The 15,554-nt window shown below is 39.1% G+C and overlaps 1 protein-coding gene across 2 annotated transcripts in view; it reads right to left on the bottom strand.

Annotated features, from left to right (window-relative positions):
* The window catches only part of LOC150084099 (caskin-1-like), a 258,960-nt gene extending 244,478 nt beyond the window's left edge, over positions 1-14,482 (bottom strand). For both annotated transcript variants that reach the window (XM_090375893.1, XM_090375894.1), the window contains exon 1: positions 14,057-14,482. In XM_090375893.1, the coding sequence (XP_090232019.1) occupies positions 14,057-14,162 (106 nt within the window). In that variant the 5' untranslated portion in view covers positions 14,163-14,482. The remainder of the gene's footprint in view (positions 1-14,056) is intronic.
* Between the last annotated feature and the right edge of the window lie 1,072 nt (positions 14,483-15,554).

The following is a 15,554-nucleotide window of genomic DNA, read 5'->3' as shown; positions in this document are numbered from 1 at the left end:
AAATTTGGCGGGTTAAGTGTTAAAAATAGCGGATTTTGAGCGTGCGGCTAGCGAGAAATATTATTAAGAGTTGGCAACACTACATGGCTACAGACCCCTATGGACGTCTTCAGTCATCTATTGGTCAATGGCTAGGCGGATAGCGGTTGTTATCTATTCGAACAGTGGCTCAACATGGTGCTACGTAGATGGTTATAATTCAATGAGTGTATGACCTTATATTCAGGAGAAAAAAATTGTACAATATTATGTTGAGGTTTCATTAAATCATCATACAGAGGCCATTCGCTTAATGTTTCCAATTTTCTTTCTGGCCACAAATACAGTTATCAGTACCAGAAAGTCCCTAAATTAAATCACTTCTCCTTTAGTGAGCCACGACCAGTTACAATGAGCAGAGTCTCTAATCCTAAATAAACCCATTGTGAATTTGATTCATCCCAGGACAAGGCCATCTCCTGTGTCTCTGATATTGCCGTGCAGCATATAAACCAATTTTCTTAAAAGGATGAGTTCGTTACTCCACCATGACCTTCCTTGATGATTCATATGACGTCTTCAGAATAGATTGCCGCAATTTATCCACAAGTTCTGCAACATTTGTTACTCTTGTGTGACACGCTGATGGACAGAGTGGTAAGGATCAAGTGGCAATGGTGGTTGCTGGAAGAACCGTTTCTTCAATTTAGAATATTCATTGAATTCTCTTTTTGGACTCCAGAATTAGTCACCACAGTCCGTTACATCCGAAGTCCATTGCAGCGGTTCTCGAACTTGACAATACCCACACTCACTCCCTAAAAGGCAAACAATATAAGACAAACTAAAAGTCATAAGACAAACCCATTGGAAAATAAACAATACAAGTAAAAATATTAGTAACACTTTCCCCTCGCGATCTACCGGAAGATCGCGACCAACAGTTTAAGAACCCTCACGCTTACTGTATTTAAAATACAGATAGAGGACTCAGAAGTCTCGTCTGCGAAATCTAGTTAGCCTCCTCCTTCACACCCACTAAAAAGAACGCAGTCGGCACAAGGACCGGCACAATCACACACACAGCCCTTCGTACAAACCGACAATACGACCGTGAACAAAACCGCCCGTTTATCGGCACACAATCAGATGCACTTCGCCCGCCCAATACGAAAAATGCCGGAGTGAACTCGCAATCGACAGAAAGGCGAAATTACGAAGAAACTGCTGACACGACGCATCCCTCAACGGCTGCTTCAATAAAATTGGCACACATGAGCGGGTCGACAACGCGGCGATGAACAGCCTCATGCAAATCGCCCGTCTCGGCATTATCCCCGTAGAGAGGGTGGCGTCCGGAATAATTCAGCAGGCCCCGAGCCAATCAATAATCGCAAAACAAAGCACGTGACATCACGGGGTTCGCATCCCTCGACGAACATGCCTTCCCCAGATTGTCTTAATCCGTTTACGGGGATCTCCGTAATCCCTTCGTTAACCTCACGGCGCTACTGACTCCCCCCCCCCCGAGTCGGATAATCCCGGCGATGCTCCACATCCCCGCAATTTCGCCGGTTCGTTTAGCCACGGCGATGCCTTCATCGGAGCCGAAACTGGTGTAGCGTGCCGAAACTGCCCGTCGTGAAACATAAATACTCCGACACGGGCCCGCCGGTAAGGCAAATCGTACAACGGAGACGCTTAAATGAAATTCCAGCCCTTCCGATACGAAATTAGACACGATGACCCGAAAGCCGAAGCAAAGACCCATTCGGATAGGATAATAAACCCAAGTGGGCGGCTATGCTGCAGTGGAAAAATATCTCCCTAGTGAGTGGGGGGATTGAAATAAAAACGCACCACATACCTCTACCAAAAGACATTCGTTTTACTACTCGCTCAACAGTCAGCTGCGCATGCTCAGCAGCCATAACATTTCGAATAAGCATCAAGTTGCCGATTGATTTTTATCTGCATCAATCTTTTTAAATACGCAGAAATTTAAAAAAATGTGAGTGCACAGTTTGTTATATTTTATATACTTAGTTTATTCAAAGTAAATACGCAGCACTACACATTTACACCGAAATATTTTTAAAACCACTGTCGCCGTTCACGACACCATTACAAATGGCACTGGTTCAAATTCCGCCTGAATCGAAGAAGCTTCTAAGCCAGAGGTTTCAAAACCTATATCTTCTATCACATCCACGAGACCGACCGATCTGAGACTAGGGGTGTAATATTCAGGGGTGGGCAGAAGGGGATTATGCGCTGCCTTAACCAAAAATTTGAAATTAAAGAAAATGAATGCAAAAGGAGTTCTAAAAAATAATTCAAAAGCCTGGTCACCATGTCCCCCCCACTTGCAATGATACCTGGATTTGGTCGCCATGCCTCCCCTTATGATGATACCTGGATACACCATTGCCTGAGACTGCTTCTGAAACCATCATCAAGAACTTAAAGAATCTTAAGAGAGAGAGAGACCAAGAGATCTCTCTCTCTCTTAAGATTCATCCAAATAAATCTCCACAAATGGTGTTCTTACTCATATCACACCCAACTCAACAAAACCTGAAAATCCATGGAACCTCCATCCCTCCAGTAATCAAGCACAGAGATCTCTTGGTCATCTTCCACCCTAAACTCAGCTTTAAACACCATGTAACAGATATTCACAAGGTCTGCCAATCCAGATGGCTTGGCAGACCTTCTTCATTGGGTTCTCTTCAAGCACAAACTTCCACCCCTCACACATTACCAAACTTCTAAACTACAGAAAATTCTCAGAAATTAATACGCCAAGTTTCTGGCAGATGAGTAATGGGAGAATCCCCCCGAAACCCTTAAGAGCCCTCCCTCTATACAGTCTGTGACGTGGAGGGCTCAGAAAAGGCGACAGATTCCTGCCCATGGAGGTGGTCCAAAACGTACAGAAGATGGATGTTCACTACAAGAAATTCATTGAGGACAAATCCTACAGACCAATCATTAGGGATACATCTTTTGAAGATGTATTTTTGCTGATTGCAATCAAGATATATGTAACTTGAGCCCCACCTTAATATTCTTTATAAATTTCACGCGCAGCCCACCAAGTTCCAGAAAAAACATATGAAAAAATATCAAAAGACATCTCTATTGTCCACCACTATAGGTGTCCGTGATTTTATGCTGTACTGCCTTTGGAAAGTTCTGATAGAAACAGTATAAAGATTTTTCACGAATCTGTTGGGGGAACTGGCATATTTCTTTACTTTCATTAAATTGGAAAATGGCCAAAAATTAGGTTTACACCTGGTAAAAATAGTTTATAACAACACCTGCAGACGACATAATACTTCCAAACGATTAAATTTCAGTAAAACCATGTGACTGTTCCTCCTAGCATACGATGTAGTGTCTTCACCTACATGAATAAACACAAAGTCGGCATTTCAAACAATACACTTTTGACTGGTAGAAGGGACGGGAGGGGGGGATTTCCAGTGGCACGTTCTAAATCAAAACTACTTAACTATAAAACTAATTAGTAACGGCAGATTACAGCGAGGTGGCGCTAGGAGGAAACTGAGTCGTCAAAATTAATAGAAGAGTATCATTATCCCCACCTACTTCACAAAATTTCCCTGATAAATTAAAAAAAAAATGGGGGAAAAAACCGCGGAGAAATGGCATTCACAATTTTCCACATCATAAAGCTTGTCAAAATGACTAGATTTCATTGGTTACGTGCTAGCTCGCGCACCATTGTTACAACAGTTGCCAGCGGTGTGAGGAAACCGAATTCCAAAAGATAAAATTTCCGTCCGACCAGTTTCACTCAAATAACTGTCATTCTCCGACAATACTTTAATTAACAAGGAACGCGTCTTTAATTCCATCCCAGAGCGTACGGGCCGGGTGGGGGATAACACAGGGGGGAAGTGGGGAAAGAGAGAGAGAGAGATATAGAGAACTGCGATGACAAAAGTCTCCGCTAGAACTCGATCTTTATTCATTCCCCACAATTAGCAGAGGAAACAAGAGTTGGGACTCCCAAATCCCAGTGTGTCTGTGCTTATCTGCTTATGACCAAGCGAAATGCTACAGCTGGGATTTTTTCCAGTGAGGAAACACCGATAGATTTTACAGAAGAATAAAAATGAAGTAATTTAAATTCGTTTGGTTTAAGTAGTTATCTTCTGCTTGAAATGAAATGTCACTTTCAAGCAGCAGACGAACATTTAAACTGTTAGAAATTAACATTTCATTTCGAGCAAATAAATGACGTCACACGTGACGTCATTATTGCTCGGTCTTCGTCTGATGATTACAATTCGAACTCGGGCACTCGTTTTTTCAATGGGGAAAAGCAACTGAAAGAGCAATGGGGAAAGATCAGGCCAATAGGAAAAACGGATATCTTTTTATAAAAAGGTTATTAACCGCGCATGTCTTGACACAAGAACGCTTGATGTCCGGCGAGTTCATCCGACGAGCAGACTTCGCTTAAAATAATCTCGAACCCCGTCTGGTTCTGTTAATCGTACAGTGCTGACAGATTGGTAGCAGCGAAAGCATCGCCGGCCCCCAACAAAATAACAGCCAACTATCCAGGTGTGAAGAAGGGGCCAATGGCCGGTTCTAAAGCGGATCTCACACGTCCGTCACGTGACGAACCAGAGCGGCTGACCTTGCGAGGAATGTACGCTCGCGGCGAGGCTACTCAACCCTCCCTTATGTACAGACAATCCCGTGAGGCTCCCTAGTATGCACTGAAAGGTGCTTGTCCGTACCCTTGACTTTGTACTGTGCTCAGGAGGAGCACTAGCTCACAGTTGTGAATGTGCGCGAGCAGCCGAAGTGCATTTTTAAAAAAAAATCCGTTTACTTTTTCAAAATGCTTTTTTTATATCAAAAGTTCAAAAATACCACTTTGTTCAATTTCTCTGTCATATGAATTAAGTAATATGTGAACTGACACTGCGTTGGCACTTTATTAGGTGCACCTATCTTCTCAAATGGGAGCTCTTCTTCAGTAACAGCATCACGTGTTTGTGTCATGTGATATAAAGGTATTATATTTGCAGAGATTCGCAAAGAAGTCTTCAGCATAAATAAAAAAAAGTTTTAAAAAATCGTGAGCCCAATGAAGATCCATGGGGGACACCCATTTTTAAAGATCAGATATGCAATTAAGATAAGCTGTCACTGTTCAAAACTTGTAATGTCGAATTTCTCCAAGCAATTATCTCCATCCTTATTTTATTCATGAGGGAGGTTTATGGTAAACTGCTCCAAAATATTACGACACTGTTGACCTACGAAATCTTTAAGTCACCCCAGATTCATCTACCGATACATCGTAAAATCCGGGAACTTTATAAACGAGTTGAACAGTAATAACATGCATCATAAATCTTCCCCCACCCCACCCCACCCCACCCCATCCTATTCAGTCAGTACAGGTCTGGTTAGGACCGGCAAATTGCAGAAGATAAAAAAAAAAAAAAAAACGGCCAATACCTTCCGCAGTTAATATTTCTCTGATTATACACCTGGAGTCGAAAAAACTAACTAAATAAATAAAAAATATACATCTCCACCCTGTAAATGTCGTTCCCCCGGAATAAATGATTTACTTCCCACCTAAGGTCAAAGGTGAATCGCTACGACTGTACTAACCAGCACGTTGCCGTACGATATTACAGTCGTCTGCCTACTTCCATCCAGCATATTAATCCTCCAGCTACTTAGGCATCGAAATGGGATGTCGCTCTGTTACCCATAATTCCATTTGTGGTCGCATACTTAACTGGCTTAGAGCGTCACGGCAAACATTAAGTACAACCCAATCTTGCGCATGAATGATTTCCTCAAGGTCGTTGCAATTTCCCCGAAACGACCCCGTAAAGTTAAAAAATAAATAAAAAAAATTTGTAATTCCGAATAATTTCCAAATGTGGCGAAAAAAACTAGTCACGTGATCATCCTGTGACGTTGCTGAAACCAAACGAAGTTTTCCGGGGCAGAAAACTTCGTTTACATTAACAAATAAACTGGCAAAAGATTTTCTCAAAAAAATTAATGAAATCAACCAGATACAGTAACAAATAAACTGCCAAAAGATTAAAAAATTAACTGAAATCAACCAGATACAGTAATAAAAACTGCCAATAGATTAAAAAAATTAACTGAAATCAACCAGATACATTAACTCCAGGGGCTCACATCTGGTGAGTACGGGATTTGCACACCCAGGGTGCTGAGCTGAATATCATTCTTCTCTTTCTTGGTGATTTCCTTCTACTTCTCTCCCTCTCTCTCAGGTTAACTCAAATTTTATTTTGTCTGGTGCAGCAAAAGCCTGAAGCTTTTGCTGCACCACTCTCCTTGCACTACTGGCTAATAATAATAATAAACTTGCCAAAAGATTTTCTTCAAAAATTAATTGCAATCAACCAGATATATAAACAAATAAACTCGCCAAAAGATTTTCTCAAAAAATTAACTGAAATCAATCAATACATTAACAAATAAAGTTGCCAAAAGATTTTCTTCGAAAATTAACTGAAATCAACCAGGTATATTAACAAATAAACTCGCCAAGAGATTTTCTTCAAAAATTAACTGAAATCGACCAGATATATTAAATATTAACCCCAGGGGCTCACATCTGGTGAGTATGGGCTTGGCACACCCAGGGTCCTGATCTGGATATCATCACTCTTTTCTTTCTTGGTGATAACCTTCTACTTCTGACTCTTGTTTGTTTGTTTCTTTCTTTCTTTCTTTCTTTCTCTCTCTCTCTCTCTCTCTTAGGGTAACTCAATTTTTTTTTTTTTTTTTGTCTGGTACAGCAAAAGCCTTAGTTCCACCACATTACTAATAATAGCAATAAGAATAATAATAAAAACTTGCCAAAAGATTTTCTCCAAAAATTAACTGAAATCGACCAGATACATTAACAAAAGATTTTCTCCAGTATATTTCAGAATTTTTTCCCCTATTTTTACGTCAGACAGAAACTAATGATAATCGAAAAAAAAATATAAATAAAAAAGCAAAACATGGCAGCGTCTTTAAATAAACTAAAAAGAAACGGAATGTTTCTTCTAAGTCCTTTAAGCCTCTACTTAGCGCAAAGCATTATGGGGATATTTGCCATTAGCTCTAACAGTACACAAAAATACGAGCATCTCTTAATGGTAAAGATGATTTGTTTTCAAATTCCATTTCGAATTAATTGTCGTTTTGTAGCAGACGAAAAAGCAAATCGACTCTGAAACTGTGTTCAATTAGCCTGGCAGACGATGGATTTTTTTTCTTCTTCTTTCTTTTCTCTTTAGCAGGAAACATTCAGTGAAGCGTAGCAAACGATACACAAAGAAATGATCCGGGCACTTTTGACCAATAAGAGAATAGCGTGTTCTTTATTTAATTCATACTTGCAGCCCTACCCGCCCAGCGACCTCTACCCTTACACCACACCGCGACAGCACAAGGAAGTAATTGTTCTTAATAATTAGGTGTTTCGCTATCATCAAGTGTCTCTACGAACGCTGAAATTTCCTGAAAAGAAATGACGCTTGACTATGCAAAGTAGTTCCATTAAGGGCTCTTTTCAACGAGGGGAGAACTGCTTTATAAAACTGTTTGATGCTCAGATAATTAAAAACGAAAATCACCACCGAAAGACCTGCGCATGCGCAGTGTTAAGTAATCATTAGGAACTCCGTGTGCCTCCAGGGAGTTCCTAACGATTATGAGAATAGAATTTTCTAAATTATAACGAAAAAAACCGCCTACAACGCAAGTCACTGCTTCACAGCACAGATATTTAGAACTTTATTTCCCAAGATTTCCAGACGACAATCTTTTAATGCAGACGACAAGAGAACTTGGCTATACAAAGTAGTTCTATTAAGAGCGGTGGGGGGGGGGGGGGAAGATGCGTAGATAATTAAAACAAAAATGTCCACCGAAGGAGCTGCGCATGCGTAGTATTAATTAAATTCGACCCACTGAATTGAGTAGAGGTTTTCTGAATTATGAAGGAACTGGCGTATTTGTCACCGCCTGCGACGCAAGTCACTGCTTCCCAGCTCAGATATTTATTTCCCAATAATTCCAGACGACAATCTTTAAACGCAGACGACAGGAGAACGTGATTATCAAAGTAGTTCAGTGAAGGACCTGCTTATATAATAGGGGAGGGCTACTTTATAATTATCACGCTTAGATGGTTATAAACGAACAATCTCCACCGAAAAAACTGCGCATGCGCAGTATTAATACACCATACACCGATTTCCTAATGATTGTGTAGAGTTCAACTATTTTCGAATTAGAAGCAAAACAGCAGTTTTTGTGACTGCCTTCGACGGAAGTCACTGCTTCCCAGCTCACATATTTACAACTTTATTTCCCAAGAATTCCAAACGACAATCTTTTAAAGCAGACGACAGTAGAAAGTGATTATGCAAATCAGTTCCATGAAGGGCTGCTTTCAACAGGGTATTCTACTTTATAAATGATTATGACGCTTAAAACGAAAAATCTCCACCGAAAATCTGCGCATGCGCAATATTAATTAAACGCACCATACACCGATTTCCTAATGCTCAAGGTGTAGTCAACTTTTTCGAATTATGAAGAAAACAGCCTTTTTTTGTGACCGCCTCCGAAGCAAGTCACTGCTTCCCAGCTCAGATATTTACAACTTTATTTCGCAAGAATTCCAGATGGCAATCTTTTAACGCAGACGAAAGAGAGAACGTGCCGGTAGGGTAAGTATTCTCTGTCATTAATGGGTCGGACAAGGAACGCACGGTATTGTACCCAGCCAGGACTTCAAGGCACGACAATCTCACATTCTTGACAACACAATCTCCTTCCTTCTCTATTCTCCTGGGTAAAATCCCCACTCTGGTCACTCCCCTCTTCTTTACTACGACACACACTCCCCACATGTATACCACAGGAGGACGATAATGCGAATGCCATTTGGAAGGAAAACGCAAGGCGCCATAACACATCGCGTCCAGAAAAAGACAAGAAAATGGAGACGAAATGACGCCCCGTTGCACATGTGGTGTTGACACCCGTGCCCCCCTCTTGCAAGGGCGATAGTACTGACGGTGTTGAATATCACGTTGCCTCTAATGCCACCCACCTTTTCCAAAGCACTCAACATCATAATGTATTAAAAGAGAAACACTTTCCAACCTTGCACTTTAAAAAGTGTAGGGGGGAGGATGTAACACGATAGCCCGGCCCCTTCCAAGAGGAATGGATAATGGCAGCCTTGATGACCAAACTGTCGCGAATTATCGAGATAGATACGAACTTTAAAGAAAAAACATTTATATTAACACCCTGTTAGTGTCGTTTGGACGTATTTAGCAACGTCGTCTGCTAACAAGAATTATGGAACTTCATCAAGTATTTACAACTTTGTTTACCAAATATTGCAGATTTTTTTTCTTACCAGTGAATTTTTGTTTACATAAGCGAAGACGGGTCACAAATATCTCTTTGGTGCCATATTACCGTGACTAAGTAGGCCAAAGCTGAATGCAAGCATTGGGCCGAAAAATTCTAAAGCCATAGTTTCGAGGTCGTGGCCCGTTCGTGATGCGCTCGCCGTCTGTCGGACGTCTCAGCTTTTATTAAACAACTTTCGCGTCCTAAGGAGCCGTATCCGGTTGGACACCTGCAGGTCAGCAACCCCCGACCTCAATGGAAGGCGTAAAAGGTGTCTCTTCAAGAATTTTGGAAATTTTCAACTTTACTGCTTTTTTTTTAAGCATCTTTTAATTAATAAAATCAGTGGAATGTTTTAAATTAATAATTTTAAAAAATTCCACCACTCTACGCCTACATGAGGAGCTCACAAAATGCGCAAACTCCCACCCCATCCAGAAGACTTGGTGTCCGAATAATTTTGGTAGGCTAGTGTACATTCAAAAAAGGGAGGGGAAAAAAACAGTTCTGATAATGTGTGATCAAATGAACTTGATATGCCCGCAGGAAAGACTCTTTTTGCAGTGGTCTTCAATTATACTTTTGGCCAAGAAAATCAGACAGCGCATGCGCCTTGCTGGTATCCAGAAGAGAGACAAATGATATGTCTTCAATCATTAACACCCAAAATGAGAAGGAAATTTTCTTATTTATATTAGAATCCTAGTAGATTGTAATACGTTTCGAGAATAATTACATATCTCATCATCAAGGAACCTGAGTTTGAAGATTTCAGCAGCTAGTGTACATTCAAAAACGCAGTTCTGATAATGTGTGATATAATGGATTTGACCTTAGAAAAGACTTTTTGCAGCAGTCTTCTATTTATACTTTTGGCCAGGAAAACCACATAGCGCATGCGTCTTCCTGGTATCCAGAAGGGAAACAAACTGTATAACTCCTCAATCATTAACACCCAAAATGAGAACGAACTTATTTACATTAGAATCCTGGTAGATACTAATACGTTTCGAGAATAATTAAACATCTCATCATCAGGGTATCTGAGTGTGAAGATTTCAGCAGCTGTTAACAATGGGTTAGAAATAAAAAAGGAATTGCTGATTTTGCAACTCTGGTCCTTATCCCTGGGGGGTATACCGCGGACGGCAAGGTTGCCCTGCCCATAGAAATTACTGTACCCATCTAACATCCTTCTTCACTTCCTCCCAGTCATATTCACCCTAAATTCTCAAGGTCAGACAGTGGTGTGAGCCAAGAGTAATGGACGGCTAACCCCGTCTTTTTTAAACGCTACGGAACAACCCAAGGTCAGTGGGCACCAACGCTTAGTCATTTTGGCGCCATTCTGCCCTTTCTAGTTTATATTAAGTCAAATCGGAAATGACGTCTGAAACTCCTCACGCCATTTTATAATAATTATTAATTTTTATGATAAATCTTAATTTTATATTTAAGTATCGTCTGCCAGTAAAGAACGCCTAGTAAGAAAAATAGACTTCAAAATGTAATTGAAAACAAACAATAACTGTAATTGGCAGACGACATTTTTAAATATCGTCTGCCATTTTTACATTTACATTTTGGAATATCCTCTGCCAGTAAAGAAAGGCCACTGAGAAAAATCGACTTTTCTCCATTTTTTGTTTTTTTTCTTTAACTCAAAATGTAATTGAAAACAATAATTGTACTTGGCAGACGACATTTTTAAATATCATCTGCCAGTAAAGACGCCTACCAAGAAATATCAACTTTTTCCTTTTTTTTTTTTTTTTTTAAATTCAAAATGCAATTGATTGAAAACAATAACTGTAATTGGCAGACATTTTTAAATATCATCTGCTATTTTTCAATTTACATTTTTAAATATCGTCTGCCAGTAAGAGGAGCATATTCAGGAGTGGGCAGAAGGGGCATAGTTCTACCCCTTAACCAAAATTTTGAAATTACAAAAAAAGAAGGCGGTAGGCGTTCTAAAAAAAAAAAAACTCAAAACTCTGGTCACCATGCTCCCCCCCCCTACGATGACACCTGGACCTCGTCGCCATGTCTCCCCCCTTACGATGACACCTGGATACGCCACTGGCCAGTAAAGAACAACCACTGAGAAATCGACTTTTTCTCTTTTTTTTTTTCTTTAACCCAAAATGTAATTGAAAACAACTGTCCTGGGCAGAAGACATTTTTAAGTATCATCTGCCAGTAAAGAACGCCTACCGAGAAAAAGCAACTTTTTTTTTAAATTTAATATGTAATTGATTGAAAACAATAACTGTAATTGGCAGACATTTTTAAATATCGTCTGCCAGTAACAGGCGTGGGCAGAAGGGGCATATGTCCCCTTAAGGGCGCCTCCGTAGCCAGGTGGGAAGGAGCAGCAGTGCGTAGCACATGCTTCTTGATTAGACCGGGGTTCGAGCCCGTCACCACCAAATACGGAGTATGCGGAAAGGTCAAGGAATGACCACCGCATATCCCGGAGCAATATGGCCTTAGTTGCTAATGCTCCTAAAAACCAAATAACAAACAATGTCCCCTTAACCAAAAATTTGAAATTAAAGAAAAAGAAGGCAGGAGGCGTTCTAAAAAAAAAAAAATCCTGGTCACCATGCCCCCATCCCCCCTTAAGAGACAGCTGGATACACCACTGGCCAGTAAAGAACAGCCACTGAGAGAAAAATCGACTTTTTCTCCTTTTTTTTTCTTTAACTCAAAACGTAATTGAGAACAATAACTGTACTTGGCAGACGACATTTTTAAATATCATCTGCCAGTAAAGAACGCCTACTGAGAAAAACTGACATTTTCCCTTCTTTTTTTTTTAAATTCAAAATGTAACTGAAAACAATAACTATAATTAGCAGACGATATTTAAAACGTCTGCCAGTAAGGAATACTTATCGAGAAAAATCAACGTTTTTATTTTAACTGAAAATGTTCACAGTTCATCATCGTAACTAAGTAGCAGACGAAATTTTACCAATTTAAAAGCTGAGTTGGGGGCCCTTCGTTCGATACGAAAAATGCGGATAAAAATTGATTTTTATCAATTAAAATGGAGCGTTGAAATGATCGCGTGACCGTGTCATTTCTTCGCTAAACAGTTCACCATAATGAGTTCTATCGTTCTATTTTTCTGATAAAATAGAACGAACGCATTACAAAAGTCAAGCATTTTTCTCCAAATTTTATTTTAAATATTTAGAAATTTCTGCTGAACCAAAAATCCAATATATCTGTTGGCATCTTTCAAAATACTACAGCATGTTCTCCTTGGCGCCCCCCCCCCCGGTGCATCCAAAGCATGGAACAACGGAGGTATGAAAATCGAATTCTAACACGCATGTTACTTGCAGGCAGAATTCTTTATACGGGTGTATAAGTGTGGGAGGGGCTTAGCGCGTCTTAGGGCAAAAGTTTCGCATGGAAATAAAAATTGAGTAAAATATATATGTGCGGACTTTATTTCTGCGCGTTACAAACATCGAGAAAAAGAAAGAAAAAATTTATTTAAATTGAATAAATAAATCCGCGTCTGAGCAGCCATTTTTTTTTTTATTATTTTGCCTTTGATATATAAAAGCAGTGGCTACCTATTTACCAATTCAAAAATTCTCCACAAGAGTGCGTGCAGAGCTTTGTTCATTTAACACGTGTTCTCGTGAATCGTTTGCATCTGCTGGCGCGTGTGTGTGTTGAAATTAGCATAACGTTAAGGCGCAGACAAAATATGTAACAGACGAAATATGTAAAAATATCGTCTGGTAAATTAGTCTCGAAACATTTTGGCAATTTTTAAATGTTTATATTTATTAAATTAATGTTTATATTTATACAGGTAGGATAAGTCACTGTTTGCAAAATCTATAACGTAATATTTAATCGTTGATATTTTTGTTGATATTTATATACATTTAAGTGTTAATTATATAAATAAATAAATTAATTAATTTATTTATTTATATAATTAACACTTAAATGGATATAAAACCTAAACCTAAATAAAATGTAGTTTGCTAGGAATTCTGGGAATAGAGTATGAAAATAAACAAAAGTATACGTTTATTGCTTTTGTATGAACCTTGAAATTATAATTTCGGTGGGTAGGAAAGTATATTTAAATAAATTAACAGTTTTTAGAATAATCTAAAATTTATTTAATTAATAATTACTCTTGGATAATATTTCTTCGAATTAATATGGCGCCGTTCACGAATTTAAACGTGCCCTACTTTTTACAATAAATTTAAATAAAAAAAATCGTTTTATTGATGAAATTTGATTAATTGATTATTCGTGGATATTTATTGGAATTAATATGACGTCGTTTACGAATTTTAAAGTGTTCTACTGTTTACAATAAATTGAAATAAAAAAAATCGTTTTATTTATGAAATTTATTTAATTAATAGTTAAGCGTAATTATTTCTTGGAATTAATATGGCGCCGTTCACGAATTTAAACGCGAACTTTCTACTATAAATCCAAATGAAAAAATCGTTTTATTTATGAACTGTTGGAGTCGCTGAAATGGTTAAGGCCTTGTACCGATCTCTTCGAACGCCGACTTAAGACAATGGTGTAAGTAACAGGAACTGGTACTCACTTGGTTTCGAAGGTTTATTTTTGGCCAAAAGACGCGTCAGTGCTTGGATATCCTCTGTTTTTATGGCATGGATCAACTCCTGTTCCTTTCCCATGGCGCCCAGCATTGATAATGATTGATCAGCATACAGCCACAACAAAGTTCCACTTCGCCATGTGGCAGCGGCTTTCCACCTTGCTTACGGCTCACGAATATCCAGTCGTTGACCGGTCTTCCCCGTCGTCTTGGTACGCAAACCGACACGAAACAATGAACATTAGCGGACGTAAGGAACGAACTGCACACAGATATCTTTTCCTGGCCGTAAACGGACTATTGACAACCCCCCGGTTAGGTCGATGGATTCACCAAAAGTGCACACACACACACACACAGAAGACGTAAGAAAAAAGAAGAATCCCCCCGTGCAAGTATTGCCACCTCCACACAAACTCACACCGTCAACTACAGCTTTCGCGTTCGTTTACACATCGTACGATGTGTAGTGCGCATGCGTCGCTCTCTGACCTATGACGAACAAGTCCTTGTTTTTGATGGCTGTACCGGTGATTACGTTATGGCCTCCGAGTAATGAGTGCGTGAGTCGTAGAAAGTGGTTACTGGAAAACGTGCCTCGCACACCGTACATCTCTCGAGTGTACCACTGGTGTATGTTTATCTGTGCATTTAAAAAACAAAAAAAACCAAACGACAGCGCTTTTGTGTAGCAAAAGTAAACATACGTATTTCTTTCTCTGTACTTGCAGACGAACATTTGAAAGTGACATATAAACTGGATGTAAATTCATCGAAAACGTTTCGTCTGCCAAAAAAAATTTTATACTAATTTTCGTCTGCTGGTTTTTTGAAAATAAAAAAAAACAGAAGAAAAAAAATCACCAGTTGCTTCGTTACCATGGTAACCCACCACCACAGTAGACTTGTTTTCCATATCTGTTGGAATTATTTATCGAAATAAATTCTAATTCGATTCACGAACATATATAATAAATTTTTAAAAGGGTACCGAGACTGGAACTGTCCTTAGCACGAATCCAGAAATACTAGAATCGGTCAAGGCCACCCACGTGGTATGTGACGTATAATATCTATTGCGTTTTGATTAATCTTCGATTTAAATGTTACTGCGTCTGTTGAATTCTTCCAAATACGCTTGGTAACGAAACAACTGGTGAGTTTTTTTTTTTTTTTTTTTTCACCCTTCTGATTAATTTCAAAAACCGGCAGACGAAAATTAATATAAAATATTGTGGCAGACGAAACGTTTTCAATGAATTTACATCCTGTTTATCTGTCACTTTCAAATGTTCGTCTGCGATTATAGCGAAAGAAATGTCTGTTTACTTCTGCCACACAAAAAAAGCGCTGTCCGCTTTTTTTTTTTTTTTATGGAAAAAACATTTTTTTTAAAAGTTGTAAGAATATATTTTTTTAAAGGTATTAATTGAAACCAAACGTAAAAAGCAAACGCTGATAATTAAAGTGTCAGATAAATTGA

Source organism: Mastigoproctus giganteus, chromosome 6 (genome assembly GCF_048544385.1).
Source record: "Mastigoproctus giganteus isolate SK-2022 chromosome 6, ASM4854438v1, whole genome shotgun sequence".
NCBI lineage: Eukaryota > Metazoa > Arthropoda > Arachnida > Uropygi > Thelyphonidae > Mastigoproctus > Mastigoproctus giganteus.
This window is presented reverse-complemented; position numbering and strand designations above follow the sequence as displayed.